The following is a 21,011-nucleotide window of genomic DNA, read 5'->3' on the forward strand; positions in this document are numbered from 1 at the left end:
GCTTGTCTTCACAGCAAAGTTAGCTTGAGTGTTGCCCCTAACTCAAGGCCTATCCCCACATACCCTTCACTGAAGCATGGGATTCTTCACTAATGGCTGTTCTCCTCACCCCAGCCTGTGAGGAAGGGAAGCATTACCCCCCTTGATGGATGAAGAGCTGAGACACGGGGCAGATTAAGAAGCTTGCCAAAGGTTGCACAGAGGGAGTCTGGGAATTGACTCAGGTCTCCTGAGTCCCTGTCCACTAAACCCGACTCGGAATCTGAATGTTCCTGAGGGTTTGCGTTTCCCTGTTGTTGTTGTTTTTTTGTGATCCCAAGTTTCTATTTCTCTTTCCTCTTACAGAAAGGAATCGCCTCCAATTCCTCCTTACACGATCTGTCAGGAGCCCTGGAGAGCTTGGTGGAGAGTCTTGGGAAGCTGGTTAAAGAGGTAAGTTGCTCCTTCCTGCATTGGGAGGGAGAACTTCTCTTTGCCGTCACCGTTTCTAGCCTGAAATTGACTTCCCCAAAGCACAAAGCGGCTCAGTAACCTGCACGCTGCCTTCCAGCTTTTTTCCCGTTAATAAAGAAAGGCCCCACTTTGTCGCACCGTTGTGCCCAGAACTCCGAGGGAAGTCAGTGGGAGTCCTCTGAGCCATGCAGCTACAGATTTGGTCTTCTGAGGGACCTGAAGGAAGAACTCTGAAATATCTGTGCTGTGCACCGTGTCCGACATTTGCTTTTCAGAGCCAGCTTTTCCAAGGCAGGAAGAATCATTGCACTGGCAAAATAAACAGAATGCTCGCTGTGCCCTGGACGGGGCCGTGGGCGCGAGCCGGTGTAATGAGTTTTGCTCACAGATGTGAGCCGTGGTGGACGTGATATAAGTTGGTTTCAGCAGCTGGTCTCAGGGAGAGACAAGGAGTTATGAGAGGGGGAAAGTAGGTTGATGTTGTAATTTACTAGCTCTGGACTTTTGGACAGTTACGTATTCGTTGCTTGTCTCATCTGTATTTGTGAAGCATCTTGCATAGTGGGAACCTGATCTTGCTTGGGGCCCTCCAGGCTCTGGCAGAATATAAATACAAATAATAAGGTGACAAATTTGCACGTGTAAATGACAATTTTGTGGATGAAAAAAAACATTTTTGTAGGTGAAATGGTGAAAAATCAGCCCTAAGTGCTTAGTGCTGGACCAGCCCCCAGCTATATTTTTAGAGCTAGCTCCTTGGAGCAGGGACTGCCTTTGTTCTGTATTTGTACGGCACAGCGCAGTGGGGCCCTGTTCCAGGACTGGGGCTGCTGGCCCTCTGAGAATAGAAATAGCAATAAGAAATGAACTCTCTTACTTTAGCTCAGATTGTGCTGACTGTGACAGGCTGTTATTATTCTAACATGTGTTTTCTCTCTTGGAGAAGTCGCCATTTAAGCTAAACAATACCATCCCCCTCCTCCCCATTATTCTTCATCGGGGAAAGAGCCCTACAGCCATGAACTGGAGTAACCTTTTAGAGCCTGGGAAAGCTGAGTCACCTCAGGTTACTGAGCCATAGAGGGGAGGGCGTTAGAAGCTAGCACATGCCCACCAACTCTTCCTTGGACATGTTCCCTGCCCAATCCTAGGACCTGCAGCAGTTCCCATTTACGATGAAATGAACAAGAAGATTCCAAGATCAGCATCAGTTTGGAATCAAGGCAAAGCTGTAGCCGTTAGCAGAAGAGGCTCTCCTAAGAGCCTGGCCTCCGGGGCTGGTTACAGCTGTTTCCTGTTACAGCACTCAGGCCTCTTTTTTATTTATTTTTTTGCCTGGAGGTAAAAATAATTGAAACCATGTGATGTTCTCTTCGCTGATGTGGCTGAAAACTCCCTGAGTAACGTGCTTTTTGCTTGACAGCTGTCCTGGGTAGGAGTACCATTCTTTTCCCCTATTCCAGTGCAAACAACGGCAGCCTTTTCTCTGCAGCGCCCCTCGCATTAGCCTCCCAGACTGCCTGACCGAAAGTTACATTTCATTGTTTGGGCTGCTGACTGCTGTGTGACAAATGGGGAAGGAGGATTCATTCCCTTGTTGATCTAGCAGCAGGCATTGGGGAAAGGAGAAAACTATTATTTGCATCACATCCCCTAGTCTTTCTAGCAAAGGGACTGAACTAGATGCCTGGCTCTGAACATGGGGGCAATCCCGATCCCAGTCTTTGGACAAGTTTCCAATTCAACCTACCTGCTGAATCTTTCCTAGCCTGAACCTGTTGGTGGGAGGCTCCCAGGCTGCAGTGGAGAACGAGCCGAGGATTCTGAAAAATATGCACGGGCCAGATCCTCAGCGGTTATAAATCGACATAACTCCTCACATGGCTGCTATTTTCAATTTCACAGTCCTAAAGACTGAACAAAGCTGCTCGCACAAATGATTTTTGTTTTTTAATGGCAGGGTCTGATAGATTGAATGATTATTTATTTGTATTCTGATAGCTTGTAAGGGTATGTCTACACTGCAATTAAACACCTGCAGCTGGCCCGAGCTTGTGGGGCTCACACTGTGGGGCTATAAAATTACGGTGTAGCTGTTTGGAGCCCAGGCTCTGGGTCCCTCCCAGCTTGTTGGGTCCCAAAACCCAGGCTCCAGCATGAGCTTGGACGTCTACACCACAATTTTATAGCCCCCAAACCCATGTCAGCGGACATGGGCCAGCCGCAGAGGTGTTGCAGTGTTAAACATACCCTATAGGCCCCATCTGAGCTCGGGTGTTTTATGTACACGTAGTAAGAGACAGTTCTTGTCACAAAAAGCTTGCAGTCTAAACAGACATATAGGGTAGGAGGGAAAACTGAGGCACAGAGGTGAAGTGACTTGCCCAAGGTCACCCAGCTGATCAGTGGCAGGGCTGGGAACTGAACCCTCAGTCCAGTGCCCTAGCCCCTAGGTCAGGTTGCTTCTCAGTCATGTTCCCTCTATAAAGCCTGTTTTCTGCATTATAAAACCACTTACATCAGGCTGAGACTTGCCATTTGAGTTTTCAGTCCAGCTCTAAACACATATTCATTCCTCCTCTCTCCCATTTCCCCACTTTAGCTGATTGTGGTACATTTTGCACAGATGCAACTCCACTGCCTTCAGTGGAGTGACTGCTTGTCTCACTCAGTGCGAATGATGCAGAGCTCAAGGCGCAGCCAGGTGAACTGAGAATGAGCTGCAGAAAGCCACTTCTCCCTGCTTGTGTTGCTTTCAGTAAAAGCTTTTCAACGAGATCCTGCTCTGCGATGTGGGATATGCATTGCGGCTTTCCTGAGATTAGAACCATCGCTTACTGCTATCGTAATGTAGCCTTCAGTGTTGAATGCAGGGGAGCGGTCAGCTAGCCATATGAAATCTTAATGATAGGTGATACACGGCAGCCAGCTTCTTACCTGTTATGCCTTCAGGCATCTCCAGTGCTTAACAGAGGCCTATTGATTACCCTGATCTGGCAGTGGCATATTGAGATGCAGGGTTTGTGACCATCACAGCGTGTTTCTGTACGTCCCCAGGCCAATGGGGGGAGTAGTTTCGCTCTTGAGTGTTCTGTAGTTTGTCCACTGCGGTTTTGTCAGAAATAAGCGACAGGAGACATTTAGAAAGGAAATACAAACTACAAGGAGCTATAAAGAGTAGAGTAAATGAGACTCGAACTGCCAGCATTACTACTCAGCCAAATCTAGTCTGTCTGTTTTATTCATCTAATCTCTCTCTTTACCAATCAGTGAGTCATCCCAGACTGCTAGATCAATATACCCCTGTGTATGTGTATGTCCAAGATCATCAGAAGTGACTAGTGGTTTTTGGGTGTCCAGCTCGAGCCAAAGCGGGCTGATTTCAGACAATGGGTGCCCAGAACTTTCAGAAAGGCCCTTCTCTAAGGTCAGGTCTACACTGGGCTTTACCACTATAGCTATACCACTATGCTACGTTGGCAAAGAGCTCCTAGTGTGGACATAATTCAGACAGGCAAAGCTGTGCTTTTTCCAGTAGAGCTTATTCCAGCCACCCAGAGCAAAACAAGCTATACTGGGAAAAGCACAGTTTTGCAAGGATAGCTGCATCTACACTAGAGGCTTCTATCACTCACAGATCTCACCTCATTACACCCTTGACTCAGCATACGGTAGTGGAGCTGGTAAATTTTGTAGTTTAGGCCTGGCCTAACTCTTAGCCGAAGGTTGGAAGTTCATAGAATCATAGAATCATAGAATATCAGAGTTGGAAGGGACCTCAAGAGGTCATCTAGTCCAACCCCCTGCTCAAAGCAGGACCAATTCCCAGCTAAATCATCCCAGCCAGGGCTTTGTCAAGCCGGGCCTTAAAAACCTCCAAGGAAGGAGACTCCACCACCTCCCTAGGTAACGCATTCCAGTGTTTCACCACCCTCCTAGTGAAATAGTTTTTCCTGATATCCAACCTGGACCTCCCCCACTGCAACTTGAGAATTGTCTGGCCTCTGCCCCCCAATTTCCCACAGTTGTGAAAATTTAAATTGATAAACATCTAAAAAAATGCTTTAAAAACATTGATATTATCCATCAATGTAATAAAGAAATAAAACTCTAATTCTGCCAAGCCTAAGTATAAGACCGAGCCTAGAAATGCCCCACTCAGGACCCTTGGAGCTCAGGAAGGAACTGTAGGTCCAGTGGGGAGGGAGAGGCTAATTAGCTGTCTTGAGAGCCCAGCTCCCCAGGCTGTCCCGGGATTCCTGGGGTGAACCCTCTTTCCTTTGCAGGTGCCTAGGCTCTTCAGGATCTCCAGGTTTCACTGCTTCCGGCCCCTGTGTTTGTATCAAAGCTTTGTGAAGCAGTGGGGTGTGCAGTATAGATCAGGAGAGGGGGCAGGGAAGAAGGGAACAAGATGATCAGGGTAGCATACTGGCTAGCAATGCAGAACATGAGAGCAGCTTCAGGTTTATAGGTCTGGGGTTGGGGGTGGGAGGCATTTTGGTAGCAATACTGTAGTGCCTTCTAGTTATTACAGAGACAAGGTGGGTGAGGTAATATCTTTTACTGGACCAAATTCTGTTGGTGAAAGAGATGAGCCTTCGAGCTACACAGCGCTCTTCATCACTCTCCTATGTGTAACTCGAAAGCTCGTCTCTTGGACCAGCAGACGCTGGTCCAGTAAAAGCTATTACCTCGCCCACCTTGTCTCTCATATCCTGGGACCAACACTTCTCGCTACTTTGTAATTTAGTTTCTTCCTGATAGATTTCAGAAAGCCCTTTTACACATTGCTAGTGAAGCAGTTCAGCTCACCAATACTAACGTGCGTCGTTGTTGTTACAATAGGGGCGAATATAGCAACACCTCTAGTTAAGGTGGCCTGATATTTTCCAAAAGTGTCCATCGTGCCCAGCTCCAGTTGAAGTTAATGGGAGCTGCAGCTCTGAAAATAATGGTCCGAAGCATTACAGGCTAGATTGTGAGCCGGTATAAATGGACATCAGTGGAGCCGTGCCATTTTACACACTCGGGGTATCTGGCCTTCTCTCTTAAAGCACAGTATATTACTGTAGTGTCATAGGCCGGCCCTGTGGTGTTTTTATTTGCATCACTTTGTAAGTGAGTGGACCCAGATGCTAATGTCAGAGTGATGGAGACTGTTTCTGGTGGAGGATAGACTCTTCCTAGCCAATCTGTAGTGTTAATGCCCCTGCGCCTTGTGTTAGGGAAGATGCCAAGGGAGATGCCTTGTAATGGTTGGCTGGTTTTAATGGTTGCGGAGGCAATGAAGATCCCTGTTGTGACCCTGAAGTTTAGCTGCAGCTGGACTTGCCGCATGACCATCAAGGATTGTCTGGGAATGCCATTGATAAAGGGAGGGTGGGAGGAAAGTGATATCTGACCTCATGGGCCAAATTCTCTACCCGTGTAACTTGGCACAAGCCCATTGACTTCAGTGAAGCTATGCCAGTTTACACCAGTAGAGAATTGGGTCCCGTATCTCAGCCTCTGAATGTTGCAAAGCTGCATCTGATTAGTTTGACTCACTCTTTATGATTTCCATGCCTCTCCTTCTGGCTCACTCCCCCCCACCCCCATTCTGTCGCCAAATGAGGGGACCCTGCTGGACTGGGAATGGGGTGCAGCCATGAGAAGGAATGGAGTTCACGGGAGGGCCGGGGCTAAGGATTTTCTCTGCGATGTCATTGAAAAACGCAGAATAAAGGAGATGGCACAACAGAAGCCAGCCCCCACCCCCCTGCATACATGGGACATTTCCTGAGTGCAAGGTCCCCCCACTGATCGTGCCCTTTTGCTTTTCCAAGGTCTGTTTCACGTAGCTGGTTTATTAAATTAGATCCGGTGTTTGTGGAGACAAATGCTTTGATATCAAAATATCTGCTCCATGCAAATGAAATAAGCAAGCCCTTTGTCCCCGTGCATTGCAGCTGGCGGGCATGAAGAGCTGGAGTGACATGAGGCAGGAGGTGATGTTTCTGACCAATGTGAACTCCACAAGCTCCTCTACCCAGATCTACCAGGCGGTGTCGCGGATCGTGTGTGGCCACCCGGAGGGGGGAGGGTTAAAAATAAAATCTCTCAACTGGTACGAGGACAACAACTACAAAGCCCTGTTTGGTGGCAACAGCACGGAGGAGGATGCAGCTAATTTCTATGATAATTCTACAAGTAAGTGAGACCCGGTCCTGGGCAACGTGCCTATTCATGTTACGAGTGTGTGAATCGTTAGAGGCCCCCGCTTCCTCTAGAGTGTCCCACAGGGTGACAGGATAGCCAGATAATGACTCAAGGCGTGTGTGTATTTACATGCTCATATACGGCGTGATAGGCTAGCGGAGACCGTTCCATATGATGTGAGATGTTCTTATAATGGCGGTGTAAGGACCTGACCCGGAGCCCACTGAAGGCTCCCACTGACTAATCTAGGCTTTGGGTAGGGCTTTGGGAGTGCTACCCTGGGTTGGATTTGCAAAGTGCTCTGCCCTGGGGGTGCACATGTCGTGCTGAGCTCTGCTGCAGATCTGGCTACTGACCCTTTGAAAATTGGGCCTTTGATGTGCTCTTTGGATTGAACTGTGCTTTGTAACCAGTGAGCAGCGCTCGCTTTGCACGGGGGCCTGGTTTTCATGATGGATGCTGTGCAGATGCCCCTTTGTGACTTTCAGAGCTCCAGATCCGGAGAGAGGCATTGGGTTTCTGGTCAAGCTGTGCAGCTCAGGGTGGTTTCTTTTTAACTCCAACCCTCTTGGCTCAGATATTTCTGTTTTTAAAATGCACACGTGTGTGACACGCTTGCCCATGAGTAAGTGCCTTTGAGCTGTTCGATACCGTGTCTCTAGCTTAGCTCATGCGTGTTCTCTCCCTGTGTAGCACCCTATTGCAATGAGCTGCTGAAGAATCTTGAATCCAGTCCGCTTTCCCGAATTATTTGGAGGGCTCTGAAGCCGTTGCTTATTGGGAAGATCCTGTACACTCCTGACACCCCGGTCACGAGGCAGGTCATGACTGAGGTAGGCTATGGAACCCTGTCCCCTCTATAAGCAGCACAGAAGAGACGGGGCCAGACCCATCCGTGCAGTTCACAGCTTTGTTCTGTGGAGATGGTTTAATTTGGCCCTACTGCTGGTGTAACCAGCCCAGGGAACACCCCTCAAGTATAAAGGTTATTGTCCTGTAGCGCAGAGCTGATCTATGTTCTCTGCTGAAGCCTCACAGAGAAAAGGGGGCTGGAAGACAGGAGGGGTGGCTGGGGGATACCCATGCTGCGTCTCCTTCCCACCTCCTTTGGGAAGACACTCACTTCTGGGAGCACTGGGAAGCCGCAGTCCTAGTGCTTTCCTGAATGGCCCTGACATGAAAAGTGGGAGGGGGGGGAGGCTTTTTGTACGCTGCTCCCCGTGCCCACTCATGAAAGAGCCAGACATAATTCAGCCCTTTAAAGTGGCCTACAAAGGCATTGAGATCCTGGGCACACAAATGTACTAGCTTGTGATATTTTTATTTTCAAACACGTGTGATTTTTCTCCTTGCTGTAGCTACCATGTTACCAATAAAACTTGGGCAGCGCAGTGCCTAGATTTGCACTCTGCATTCCTGGCCTGCTGCTGCTCCGACCTGCAATGCTGAAATTTTGGAATAATCCTTCCCCTTTGCTGGCAGGTGAACAGGACTTTCCAGGAGCTGGGCGTGTTCCGGGACCTAGGAGGGATGTGGGAGGAGATAAGCCCGAAGATTTGGACGTTCATGGAAAGCAGCCAGGAAATGGATCTGATCCGGGTCAGTATGCCGTCACTGTGGGTATGTCTGCACTGCAATGAAACCCCTGCGGCTGGCCCATGTCAGCTGACTCAGGCTAAGGGACTGTTCAATTGTGGTGTAGACGTTCTGACTCGTGCTGGAGCTTGGGCTCTAGGACACTGAGGTAGGAGTGTCCCAGAGCACCCGAGTCTACACTGCAATTAAACAGCCCCTTAGGCTGACCCCGAGCCAGCTAGCATGGGGCAGCCAGAGGGGGTTAATTGCAGTGTAGACATACCTTACATTTCTCAGATAACTTTGTCCTTGCCTGAAGTGTTTATTTTGGGGATGTGACTGGCACTTCAGTCCTGAGCTGTATGCACAACACTGCGTGGTCATTCCTTGAGACAAGTTCTCTTGCATGGCAGCTCCTGCCAGTGCAGGGTTACAGCAGGATTCGAGAAGGAAGGTTTTAGCCTTGTCTGAAGCTGTGTGTACGTGAAGAGAACTGAATAATGAACTAGACACAACTGGGTCAGTTCCTCCACTGGTGTAAATCAGCAGCGCGCCCCTGACTTCACTGGAGTTGCACCAGTTTACATCAGTTGAGGATCTGGCCCATCTGAGTGGAGAACAAGGGAGTTTTAAGTCCAGTATGTGACATATGAGCGCCCTGTAATCATGTCACACAGTGCCGTGAACGGAAGCAGAGCATGATTAACCACTGCTTTCCATCTGCCCTGCCTGGGATCCGCTCTTTCTTCTTCACTGCTGACTATTACCTGTGTATAACCTGGAGAGCAGGGTTCCCGACACATGTAACGTGCTATGCTGTGTTCTCCTTTGTATCAGCAAATGCCCGTAAGTACCAGGGCAACTGCTGTCTTGGAGTTAGCATGAGGTAGACCTTGTAGAAAGCAGTCACAAACCAAGGACTGATCCTGGGAGGTGTCAAGCACCCTCAGATCCCATTGAGTGCCATGGGAACTGGGGGCTGAAGTGAGGCATCGGCAGGATTGGGCTCATTTTGAATTGAAGAGCAAATGTTGCCGTGCTGACTTACCTGAAGGAGCAGTGAGTCTGAATATGATCTCCCACCTTTGTTATAAATCCCTTGGCTTCAGCGGAGTAACTCCTGGTTTACACCCGTGTAAGCAAGAAGAGAATCAGGCCTAACGTATAAAATAAATCTGCTGCATTACTGCGCTTACATGCTGGCATAGCTCCATTGATCGGGTGGACTCCAAGTCAGACCGTCGGCACCTTCCCCACGGAAGTTACACCGAGGGAAAACTGGAGTGGCGCAGTGATGACTCAGGCCCTTTAGAACAGTCCAAACCAGCATTACTGCTGTCTCCCCAGTAAAGCCAGACAAATATCCCCACTGAATGGAAGTGTAAAGTATTCTCTGCCCCTCCACCCCCGCTGCCTTCTCCCCATGGCCTGAAAATGCTGGAGATGATTGGCTGGACTCCGATCACTCTAATGGAGGTGCTGGCTTGATGGGAGTTACTCTTGATGACGCTGGTCTGACTAAGGTCAGAATCAGGCCCAGAAACTGTAAAGGGAGCTGCACAGCCCTGCCGCAGGGCCAGCCTTTGAATACTGGTTTGCAATCAGATGTCCCTTGAAAAGCGAGTGGTGTGTTTTGAAGCGAGATCCACAAACCAAGCGAGCTGGTATTTTATACTTGTTGTTAATCGTCTCCATTCTAGCAGAGGCTTCCTGAGGTTCCTAAGAGTTCCAGTCCCCTGCTTTGTTTTAACAAATACCATTACAGCTCAATTTTCAAGGCATCACTCTCTTTCCCCATCACCTATCCCAATGCGTGTGCATGGGGTCTTTTATTGTGCGTAGCGGGCAAAGTCATGCCATCGGCGTTCTGTTAAATTTAGAGCTGGAACAAAGATCAGTTACATACTTATCAGGCCAAAACACAAGACCTTCCAGCTGGGGCCACTGTCATGGTAGGTCAGTTCTTTGGCCTAATGACCTTGCTGGCTGTTTGTTTAAACCCAATGACATGCCTTCTGTGAGACAGGCAGACGATAGTGTTACCGAGTGGTTAGAGTCCGAGTTCCAGCCCTGCAGGTCACTGGATGTTTATGTCAAGCTCCTTGCAGCTGAAGGGGCACTGAAAGGAGAAATGTTTTTCTACCTCTTGTTTGACATTTGGGGCTGGATCCTACTTCTGGTGGGGGTGTATGACAACACCCCCATTGACTTGAAAGGAGCAGGAGCAATTGCTCAGAGAACAGTGCGTGTTTGCTTTTAACATGAACAACGTGAATACAAATAGTGTGCGTAAGGAGTGTTTGGATGAGCCGACCTTAAGGAGACAAAATATAGACACAGAAGGGACAGGAGAAAGTGCTGGAGCACAATCGCCCTCTTTCCATTTCTGTTTTTCTTTCCTGTGTTCTCCTTCACCAGCCTGGCGTATTCTGCCCTTTTTTCCTGCTTTGCCATGTTATTTTTTTAATCTCGTTCCCATTTGCACTGTCTGTGTGTCTGAAACAGCTATTCAGGTTAAATTCTTTACCTTTCTTTAGTCTGAAGTATGCTCAAAAGTCAATTTCCTATTTGTATAGTTTGTAACCTTTCCTTAGATGTGTTGTTCTTCTGCTTAGCCATATCCTTTGCAGTGAATGCTTCCCTCTTTTCTACTGATCCTTATATGGTAGGTAATGTTACATGTGGTAGAGTTGTATAGGAGACAATCTTACTTCCAGCATAAACAGTCAAAGGAAGTACATTTCCATTTTACAGACGGGGAACTAAGACACAAGATTACATGACTTGCCCAAGATCACCCCAGGGTCTGTGGCACAGATGGGAACTGAACCCAGATCTCCTGGCTCCCAGTTCAGTGCCTTTAGTCCCGAGATTAGCCTTCCTCTAACATCCCTCCTCCATAGATTCTTTCATTAAGTATTTTAGTATTTGTCCTACATATTTGGGATGCCCCTTCCCTTTAATGTTGTTACCCGCTCTGTCTGTGAGATAGATGGTTCAGCCAGCAGTTCCTCCTTGTGTAACCTCTTTGCGTCCAGAGCAACAATGGGCTGTAACTTATAATAAATACATGTCGGAGGAGGCAGGGTCAGCCTTGCTGCATTGATATTTACGCTTAGCACCTTGGGAATTGAATTCCCGGTTACACTCGATCACCCCTTCGGCTCTGCTCAAAGCAAAGAATTGTTTGGAAGGTGTCAGCAGCATGTAGCAACCACCAATTAGCTGAAAAATCTCCTCCTTCCTTTGTGGTTCCCTGCTTTCCAAGGATGGCGTTTTGTTTGGTTGGGGGGCGGGAGGTTGTTTTGCAACTCTTCCCACTTTCCCACAGCCCGGAACAAGGCTGCCACCTGCTGGAGAGTTGTTATCAAATGTGCCTATGAGGCTGGGAGTGTATTTACTGTATCATTGGGCAGGCTCTGAGTGTCCAAAGTGTGTGGTTCTCTGCTGCCCTCCACCTGCAGTAGAGAGAGCAGTCCAGAGTCAACTCTCAGCCTGCAAGGCAGGACATACGGTGTTGGGCATCCTGTGAATACCTCAGATAGAGGGATTTAGATAGATCTGGAGATTCCTATTTGTATTCCAGTTCAGCCTAGGCTAAGATCATGATGCCACTGTGCTAGGACCCGTGCACACTCATTGGGAGAGATAGTCCCGGCCCTGCATAGTTTAAATGGACAGGACAGACAAAGTGTGGGAGGGGAAACTGAGACACAGAGCGACAAAGTGACTTGCCCAAAGTCGCACAATAGGCCAGTGACGGAACAGGGATTAGAATCCCGGCCTGCCAAGTCTCAGTCCTGTGGCCTACCCACCAGACCATGCTGCCTCTACCAGATAGCTAGACCATGATGTAGGTGGCCGATCTGTGCTGGGATTTGTGTTCTCTAAGAGTAGCTGCAACGTGTTTATTGTCATGCAAACTGGGAGTAGCCTTCAGTCATCTAGCAAGCTGCCAAACGAGGCCCCTCGGTCAGGCAACTTGGGCACCCCATTTGACACTACCAATTCTGCGTCTCCCCTGAATGTTATTTTCCCCTGGGAATTTTCATTTTGTCACACTGCAGTTAATGTGATGCTGCACTCTGGGAACCTGGGCTTCTCTGATGGAAGTCCCGTGCGTTGGCAGAATTAGCAACACGGCATGCTGAAGAGCATTCATGTGCTCAGTAAACTCTCCATTCTCGGTCCTTGTCCGGAGCTGGACTTCCAGGTCCAAGGGGAAAGAGTCATGGTAGCTTGGTACAAGCTCTGCCTTGCTGGGGGGAATCCAAACCTGAGCCTAACGGTCATTATTTCCCCCGGCACCATAATTGCAGACACTGCTGAAAAGCAAAAGCCTCTGGGACACTCACTTGAGGAGCTCAACGTGGACGGTTCAAGATGTTGCCCTGTTCTTGGCAAAATCCTCAGAGGACATTCAGCCAGTGAATGGCTCCACGTACACCTGGATGGATGCCTTCAATGAGACTGACCAGGCCGTCCAAACCATCTCCCGCTTCATGGAGGTGAGCTTGCTGCTGCTGTTAGGTAACATTTGCTTCTGCATGTCCTCTGGTACAAGGCCAAGCCATGCTCTCTGCAAGGGGTCCTGGAGAGTCATATTGTAAAAAGCTCAGCGCTTATGAGTGGTAGTTTGGTGTCTGGGTTTGCAGTGTGATGGTTCGCACCATCAGTGCTCCTAGGAGATTTGCATCAAGAAAGCAATAAAACATTGCAGCCAAGATTTAAAATCTGAAACGATTGTTCCTAAGCCCACATTTAGGCATCTAAGTGTCCTAGCCTCAGGGGGAGTTGCTGGGTGGTCAGCACTTCTGAAACTCAGGCTGCTCGCTTAGGTGCCAAAATACGGACAGAAGAGCCTAACTTTAGGCCCCCATCTTTGAAAAAATCTTATCCTGCATGTTCCAGGTGGATTCCAGTGACAGTCCTGCCCCACCATTATGGGCAGCTGATAATGGCTGATCTCATCAGTGCCCTGGATGCTTGTTTTTCTGCATCTGGTATTACTCAGTGACGGCAGGAGACACTGCCGTGGTTTTAAAGCTCTAGGCGTTATTGAACTCATTGGATTCCACCTCTATAAATGAATGACCGTCTGTTCCAGCACAGTGTAGCTTTGCCTCATCTTTTAGGTGAAGGTGTTAGCATCTCCGGGTCCCTCTTGTTTCACAGGCTTGACTGTGTTCTGTCACTGTAGCTACCAACATATGTCCCTATGTAATAAACTCTGCTCATGGACTTACAAATCTGTCTCCATTTAGTGTGTCAACCTGGACAAGCTGGAGCCTGTGGCCACAGAAGTGCGGCTCATAAACCGGTCCATGGAGCTCCTGGAGGAGAGGAAGTTCTGGGCTGGCATTGTCTTCCCTGAAATCACCCCAGACAGTGTAGAGCTGCCTCCTCACATCAAGTACAAGATACGGATGGACATAGACAATGTGGAAAGGACAAACAAGATTAAGGATGGGTGAGTGCTCCCCACCTGCCTTCTCAAGAGAGGTGTTGGGAGACTCTCGGCCTGTAAGGATTTCTAACAGGTGATCTTTGTTCCCTTGGCTTAGGTACTGGGACCCCGGTCCTCGGGCTGACCCCTTTGAAGACATGCGGTATGTCTGGGGCGGCTTTGTGTACTTGCAGGATGTTGTGGAGCAGGCGATCATCAGGGCGCTGACGGGCACAGAGAAGAAGACTGGTGTCTACGTGCAGCAGATGCCCTACCCCTGTTATGTGGATGATATGTAAGTTATGCAGTAGGTCGACCAGGTAGCAGGGTCCGTGTCTGAGCCGGAGTCACTGGGAGTGTGGCCACGGGCATTGACGGGCAGGGTTGGGCCTTCTGTTACCCTGCTGATTTGGTCTAGCGGTACCTGTGCATTCCTATACTGGTGCATGAACCTGGCTCCTTAATGTGGGATTGAGTGTATCGCTCTGTGCAGGTACCCAAAGCGTTTCTGGCTCCAGGATGGCTCCTGAGGCCCTGCCCCAGGAGAGCTCTGTGGAGGATGGTGCCTCCCAACTGCAGAGTGGGGCGGGGTGGGAGAGTGCATTATCGGGACAGTACTGTATCACCCCCTCTCGGTGCCTGGCCAGGCCTCTGGCTGGAGTGGCAGGGGTCAGCAATGGAGGGGGCAGGGAGTGTAGCTGTGATTGGTCCCTGGGTGCTCTCCTCCACCCAGGCTTGTGCAGTTGCAGTCTGGCCTGGAAGCGGCTGGGGACTAGTCTAGGAAGGTCATAAAGCATTGCCCTGCTAACAGGGCAGCAGCACAGGCTTGTGAGTCGCTCACTCCCCCGGTGACTTCCAGGGAGCGACGCCGATTTACACCAGGTGAGGACCTGGCCCTGTGTGCATGCTTCGCTTTGCACAATGGAGCCCTGGCCCCAACAGGGACCTCTCGGCAGTACTGTGATCCTCCTCCTCTGCACCTGTAGGGTACCCGGCAGCCCTTGGTGACGCTCTCTAAAGCAAATAACCACAACAATCTTCCCCCTGGCTCTTTCCCTTCCTGCCACCAGATTCCTGCGTGTCATGGGCCGTTCCATGCCCCTCTTCATGACTCTGGCTTGGATCTACTCGGTGGCTGTAATAATCAAGGGGATTGTGTACGAGAAGGAAGCCCGGCTGAAGGAGACCATGAGAATCATGGGCCTGGACAATGGTATCCTCTGGTTCAGCTGGTTCATCAGCAGCCTCATCCCCCTCCTCATGAGCGCTGGGCTTCTGGTGCTGATCCTGAAGGTGAGGCTGGCCCCATCACAGTTTCTCTCTTTCCCCTTCTCAGCAGTGTTGATCTCCTGTGGGGCGGCATAACGCGGGGCCCTGCTGGCAATCAGCCTGATAACGAATGATCTGGGGTTCATTAATATTCTAGGAACTTGGATCAGGCCATGACTCACTGGGAAGGGGCTCTTGGTTCCAAAACGAGGCTGAGTGATCTGAAACAGTGGCTCTCAACCTCTCCAGAGGACTGTACCCCTTTAAAGAGTCTGATTTGTCTTGTGTACCCCCAAGTTACACCTCACTTAACTACTTGCTTACAAAATCAGACATAAACATACAAAAGGGTCACAGCACGCTATTACTGAGAAAGTGCTGACTTTCTCCTTTTTACCATATAATTATAAAATAAATCAACTGGACTATAAATGTTGTTCCTACATTTCAGTGTATAGTATATAGAGCACCGTAAACAAGCCACTGTCTGCATGAAATTTTAGTTTTCGCTGCCTTCGCTAGTGCTTCTTATGTAGCCTGTTGTAAAACTAGGCAAATATCTAGATGAGTAAATGTACGGCCAGGGGTACGATTTAAAACAATAGGGGTGCTTCAGTTAATTGTTTCAATGCATCTCAGTGTGCAGAGTACCATGCCTAGGGCAAAACGCACCTCTGGCACGGTCACAACCCCTCCTGCTTACAGGACCAGGCAGCTAAAGCAGTTAAAAGGTAGTTCTGTTCTGAATAGCGATTCTGCAAGTGGGCCCTGTTGATTGCTTCTCAGTGAGCCCTGTTTGCCTTGTGAGACATGTATCTCCTCCTTGCCCAGATGGGAAACCTGCTGCCCTACAGCGACCCCAGCGTGGTGTTTGTCTTCCTCTCCGTCTTTGCCGTGGTGACCATCTTGCAGTGCTTCCTCATCAGCACCATGTTCTCCAGGGCCAACCTGGCAACTGCCTGTGGTGGGATCATCTATTTCACCCTCTACCTGCCCTACGTGCTGTGCGTCGCCTGGCAGGACTACGTGAGCGTCTCGCTGAAAATGTTCGCGGTGAGTCGCGGCGGGCTTGGCGCGGAGGAGCTGTATTGAATATCATGCCGTGGCCAGCAAAGCGCTCGGTGGCTCTTTAGCGTGTGGGGCTGTGGGGTGCAAGAGGCCATTGTTTTCCACTGTACCCAGGGCAAAGGGCTCTCAGAGCAGGCAATGACTTACAAAAGGATCTCATTAAACTGGGTGATTGGGCAACAAAATGGCAGATGAAATTGAATATTGATAAGTGCAAAGTAATGTACATTGTAAAGCATAATCCCAATTATACATACAGCATGATGGGATCTAAATTAGCTGTTACCACTCAAGAAAGAGATCTTGGAGTCACTGTGGATAGTTCTCTGAAAACATCCACTCAATGTGCAGCAGCAGTCTAGAAAGCGAACAGAATGATAGAAACCACTAGGAAAGGGATAGGAATAAGACAGTAATGATCATAATGCTACTATATAAATCCATGGTACGCCCACACCTTCAATATTGCGTGCAGTTGTGGTCAGACCATCTCCAAAAAGATCTATTAGAATTGCAAAAGGTACAGAGAAGGGGAACAAAAATCTTTAAGGTTATGGAACAGCTTCTGTATGGGGAAAGATTAAAAAACCTGGGACTTTCAGCTTGGAAAAGAGACGACTGAGGGGGGATATGATAGCGGTCTATAAAATCGTGACTGGTGTAGAGAAAGTGAATAAGGAAGTGTTATTCACCCCTTTATGTAACACAGGAACCCCAGGTATCACCCAATGAAATTAATAGGCAGCAGGTTTAAAACAAACAAAAGGAAGTTCTACTTCACACAACACATAGTAATCCTGTGGGATTTGTTGCCAGGGGATGTTGTGAAGGCCAAAACTATAATGGGGTTTAAAAAACAATGAGATAAGTTCATGGAGGATAGGTCCATCTATGGTTATTAGCCAAGATAGTCAGCGACACAACCCCATGCCTGGGCGGTCCCTAGCCTCTGACTGCCAGAAGCAGGGAGTAGATGACAGGGGATGGATCACTCAATGGTTGCCTGTTCTATTCATTCCCTCTGGGGCACCTGGCATTGGCCACTGCTGGGAGACAGGATATTGGGCTAGATGGACCATTGGTCTGACCCAGTGTGGCCGTTCTTATGTTCTTACTTTTGAGGTGGTTGCAGAACTATTTTGGGTTTCCAATTGCGCCCCCGCCCCCCGGGGAATTTAAACCTGGGTTTTCTTCCCAGGGTGACTCAATAAAAACAAACAAGGACAACATGTTTCTGTAGCTAAAAGGAAGTCCTTGCTGGTTACTAGGGGTAGAGAATCCCCTCATTTTACTTATATGTGTACACACACACACACACACACACACACACACACACTTATTCTACTGCATCATTCTCTGTACCTCTGCTCCTTGTTTCAGTCTCTTCTAAGAGCATCACGAACCCGTCACGTTTGAGTAGGAGTCAAGCTTTCAAACTCAGGAGGGCTATGCAAGCACAAAACTAGGCAATGGGAGTTTGCTGAGCCCCAAGTGAAAATCCTGGCCCCACCGGGAGTTTTGCCATTGACTTCAGCAGGGCCCAGATTCCCCCCTTTGTGTTTTGAGTCATGACACGAGCATGAGGGCTGAGCAGTCCCCTCGCCGTTGATTTTTAAAGAGGAAGAGATGAGTTTGTGAATGGTCTCAAGAGTGTAAACATCTGCTCTTCTAGAGCCTGTTGTCCCCGGTCGCCTTTGGGTTTGGCTGTGAGTACTTTGCATTGTTTGAGGAGCAGGGGGTTGGCGTGCAGTGGGACAACCTCTTCGAAAGCCCCCTTGAAGAAGATGGCTTCAACCTCACCACATCTGCCTTCATGATGTTGTTTGATACGTTCCTCTATGGGGTCATGACCTGGTACATTGAGTCTGTCTTCCCAGGTGAGCCTTTACTGTTGCCTAGAGACATGGTGTTGTGCTCTTTGTGGGTCCTGCGTATTCCTGCCCATTCGTCAAGAGCGTTTCATGTGCCAGGCAGCACATGTTACAGAAGGGGGCAACCCCGCACCATCAATATTATCACATCAAAGCCACTGATCAAACTCCTGGACAATTTCCAAGTTCCCCCACATACAGAGAAACTAGGCTCAGTCCAGCCAGGTGCTAGCACCTCCTATGAGATTCTCAGCCTCTTCAATTCCCATTGGCTTTGCCAGGAGTTGAGGACACTTGATACCTGACACAGGGTGGTTAGAACCTCCCACAATCGGGCCTTTAACTATTAGAGTAAAGTGGGATTTGGGAAGATTGGTTGTAACATTTTGAAATCGTCTAATATTCCCCACCTGGCTAAGATCTCTCTCTCAATCTGTCGCCAATTTCCATTCTAGAAGGGGGATTTTCACCTTCTCGTGTATGTGCTGCTCTTCTCCAAGGCCCGACAGCTGGAGATACGATGCTTCAGTACTTGCCCTCTGTCTTTAAATATAGAGACATTATGGTGGCTGTTGCTGGGCTCACGTGAATGCTTTCCTCCCCGTTTAGGCCAGTATGGAATTCCCAGGCCTTGGTACTTCCCCTTTACAAAGTCCTATTGGTTCGGTGAGGAATCTGAGGAGAGGCGGCACGCTCGTTCTGATCACAAAGGGCCATCGGAAAGTAAGTGTCTGACCCACGCGGGGCCAGAAGGCAGGTGCTTAGGTTCAAATGAATGAAGTTGGGGACTTGCCCTGGGTAAGGCCTGTGTGAAAGGATGTCCGGATTTAGCATCATGAAATTAAAGCTTCTCCTGCCCTACTCGCTATTCATTCCCCTGATAACTAACAGAAGGTGAGCATGATTGTGCAGTCCTTATTCCAATAAAACTCCCACATACATCACTGGAAATCTTGCCCAAATAAGGCAGGCAGGACTGGGCTCTCCTTTGTCATTGAGGCATGAACCTGTGAGCGGTGGCATTCCCTCCACTTCCATTGATTTCAATGGGGGGTGCTCAGTATCTCACAGGACTGGGTCCTCTCTGACATGGGGCCTGATCTGGTCAGTGGATACGTATCCGCTGACTACATCTGGCATTGGATTAGGCCCTTACAGCTGGCCTCCAAAGAACTAATTAGTGCCAAGCAAAAGTGAACCTCCATGGAGGGATAACACCCTGGGAAGGGAGATTAGGAAGCTTCCTAGGTGCCCCACTTCACTGCGGGTTCTCATTGGCCAAGGAAAGATGTGTATTAATACTCTTGGTGCTGTGCCTATTCTACGCTGCCTTGCTGACTACTTATTCTTCTCGCAGACTGCATGGAGGAGGAACCCACTCATCTTAGCCTGGGGGTCTCCATTCAGAACCTGGTGAAGATTTATCGTGATGGCAAGAAGGTTGCCGTGGATGGGCTCACACTGAATTTCTTTGAAGGGCAGATCACATCCTTTCTGGGACACAATGGAGCTGGGAAAACCACAACCATGTAAGGACAGTATTCTTAAGGGTGGGGGAGGCGCTCTTGTTAGAGTGGTTCTGAAACCTAGTGTTTTGTCTAAACGTGACAATATAATATGTGCATGTGGATAGGTGTATAGATTAAATATGCCAGGCCAGAGACTCAGCAGGTGTAAATCGGTGTATCTCCGCTGATTTACATCTGCTGAGAATCTGGCCCATGAAATACACCGATATTGGGGAATGGAACATTTTGATGCCAGTGAATTGTCACGGTTCCAGATCAAGACTGTGGCTGACTTGGTACAGTGTCAGCAGCACTTTTTAATAACCCTCTTTGTGACCCTGCTTTATCAGAATAAGGAAATGAATTCTGAAAGCATTAATAGCTTTTAGGGAGTGGGGAGGATATTTTTCTCTCGCAGAACCATTAGCATGTGGTTCAGTCCAGCTCCCATTAAAACTGAAAGCTCACGTGCGAGATGTTTCTCTGATTGTTTTCCTTTGGTGAATAATCACGTGATAGGGGATATCAGCAAGCCTCTATCCTAGCCATTGTCCTTTCATTCCCTAGTGCATGTGGAACAAGCCCCCTCTTGATTTGGATTGTGCTGTGACGTTTCGGAGCTCACTTACTATTTACTGCATTTGTCATTCAGGTCCATTTTAACTGGCTTATTTCCTCCGACCTCGGGCACGGCCTTCATCCTGGGCAAGGATATCCGCTCCGAGCTCAGCACCATCAGGCAGAACTTGGGTGTCTGTCCCCAGCACAATGTCCTCTTTGACTTGTGAGTAGCAGCCAAGAAGCACGATGGGGTCTGTAGCACAAAACAAAAATGTGTGTGTGCCTATTTAAAACTACGGAGGATTCCTTTTCTCATTTTCTGACATTCCCACCCTCTATGGCTCTAGGCCCACTTCTGGTCTCTCTCTTGCCTGTGTAAGTCCAGAGTAACTCCACGGGACAGTGGTTAGCAAATGTGTGTATAGAGGTAGATGTAACTGGCATATCATTTGCAAGGGCTGCTGTTTAAAGGCAATTGAACAATGAAGTAGTGTTGAAGGAGTATCAATATATTGGTAAATGGGAGTGAACCAAGAATCAGGATGTTAAAATGTACCACATTTGGCCAAATCCTCGGTGGTGTAATTCAGCACAGCTCAATTGAAGTGAGTGGATTGGTTACACCAGCTGCGGATCTGGAACATAATATTCAATGGAAGCTGAGGGTCGTTGGTGTCACATGGGAGACACGGCACCTCATGGGCTGAAACCAGCAAATAGTGGCTTATGCCAGGGGTTACTTCCCACCCAGGAGGTGCTATTCCGAGTTGTATCTGTGGCCTGGGATAGTTCAGTGATGGAGGCGTTAAGAATCTGTAGCCGGACAGAAGTAGGTTCTGTTTTATTGTTAGATGTATCTGTGATCGATCAGCAATGCCTTGCACATCCATCAAGACCATTTTTCCAGTTTTTCTTTTAGAAAACTGTTTCTTCCATTGAAAAAAAAATAGGCCAAAATTTTCCACAGTGACTAATGATTTGGGATACCTCAGTGTTTGGGAGTCCAACCTGCGGCACCTTAATATGGCCTGATTTTCAGATAGCACTGAGCATCTGCCCTCT

At 48.6% G+C, this 21,011-nt stretch overlaps 1 protein-coding gene across 1 annotated transcript; it reads left to right on the forward strand.

Moving 5' to 3' along the window:
- Nucleotides 1-277: 277 nt before the first annotated feature.
- Nucleotides 278-20,945, forward strand: LOC135972113 (phospholipid-transporting ATPase ABCA1-like). The gene is made up of 13 exons (XM_065579905.1): nucleotides 278-432; nucleotides 6,402-6,642; nucleotides 7,345-7,484; nucleotides 8,134-8,250; nucleotides 12,546-12,734; nucleotides 13,491-13,696; nucleotides 13,791-13,967; nucleotides 14,743-14,965; nucleotides 15,773-15,994; nucleotides 17,682-17,886; nucleotides 18,490-18,603; nucleotides 19,238-19,409; nucleotides 20,041-20,945. Exons 2-13 carry the CDS (start codon nucleotides 6,411-6,413, stop codon nucleotides 20,174-20,176), a joined length of 2,133 nt encoding a protein of 710 aa, XP_065435977.1. The 5' UTR covers nucleotides 278-432; nucleotides 6,402-6,410; the 3' UTR covers nucleotides 20,177-20,945.
- The last annotated feature ends 66 nt before the right edge of the window (nucleotides 20,946-21,011 follow it).

The sequence above is a fragment of the Chrysemys picta genome, unplaced genomic scaffold (assembly GCF_011386835.1).
Source record: "Chrysemys picta bellii isolate R12L10 unplaced genomic scaffold, ASM1138683v2 scaf1006, whole genome shotgun sequence".
Classification (NCBI taxonomy): Eukaryota; Metazoa; Chordata; order Testudines; family Emydidae; genus Chrysemys; species Chrysemys picta.

Excerpts from the sequence above, each read along its gene's own strand:
- LOC135972113 (XM_065579905.1), top strand. The coding sequence starts at position 6,411 with ATGAAGAGCTGGAGTGACATGAGGCAGGAGGTGATGTTTCTGACCAAT. Across the intron at positions 7,485-8,133 it reads CGAGGCAGGTCATGACTGAG|GTGAACAGGACTTTCCAGGA; the intron begins GTAGGCTATGGA and ends CTTTGCTGGCAG. Across the intron at positions 12,735-13,490 it reads CCATCTCCCGCTTCATGGAG|TGTGTCAACCTGGACAAGCT; the intron begins GTGAGCTTGCTG and ends GTCTCCATTTAG.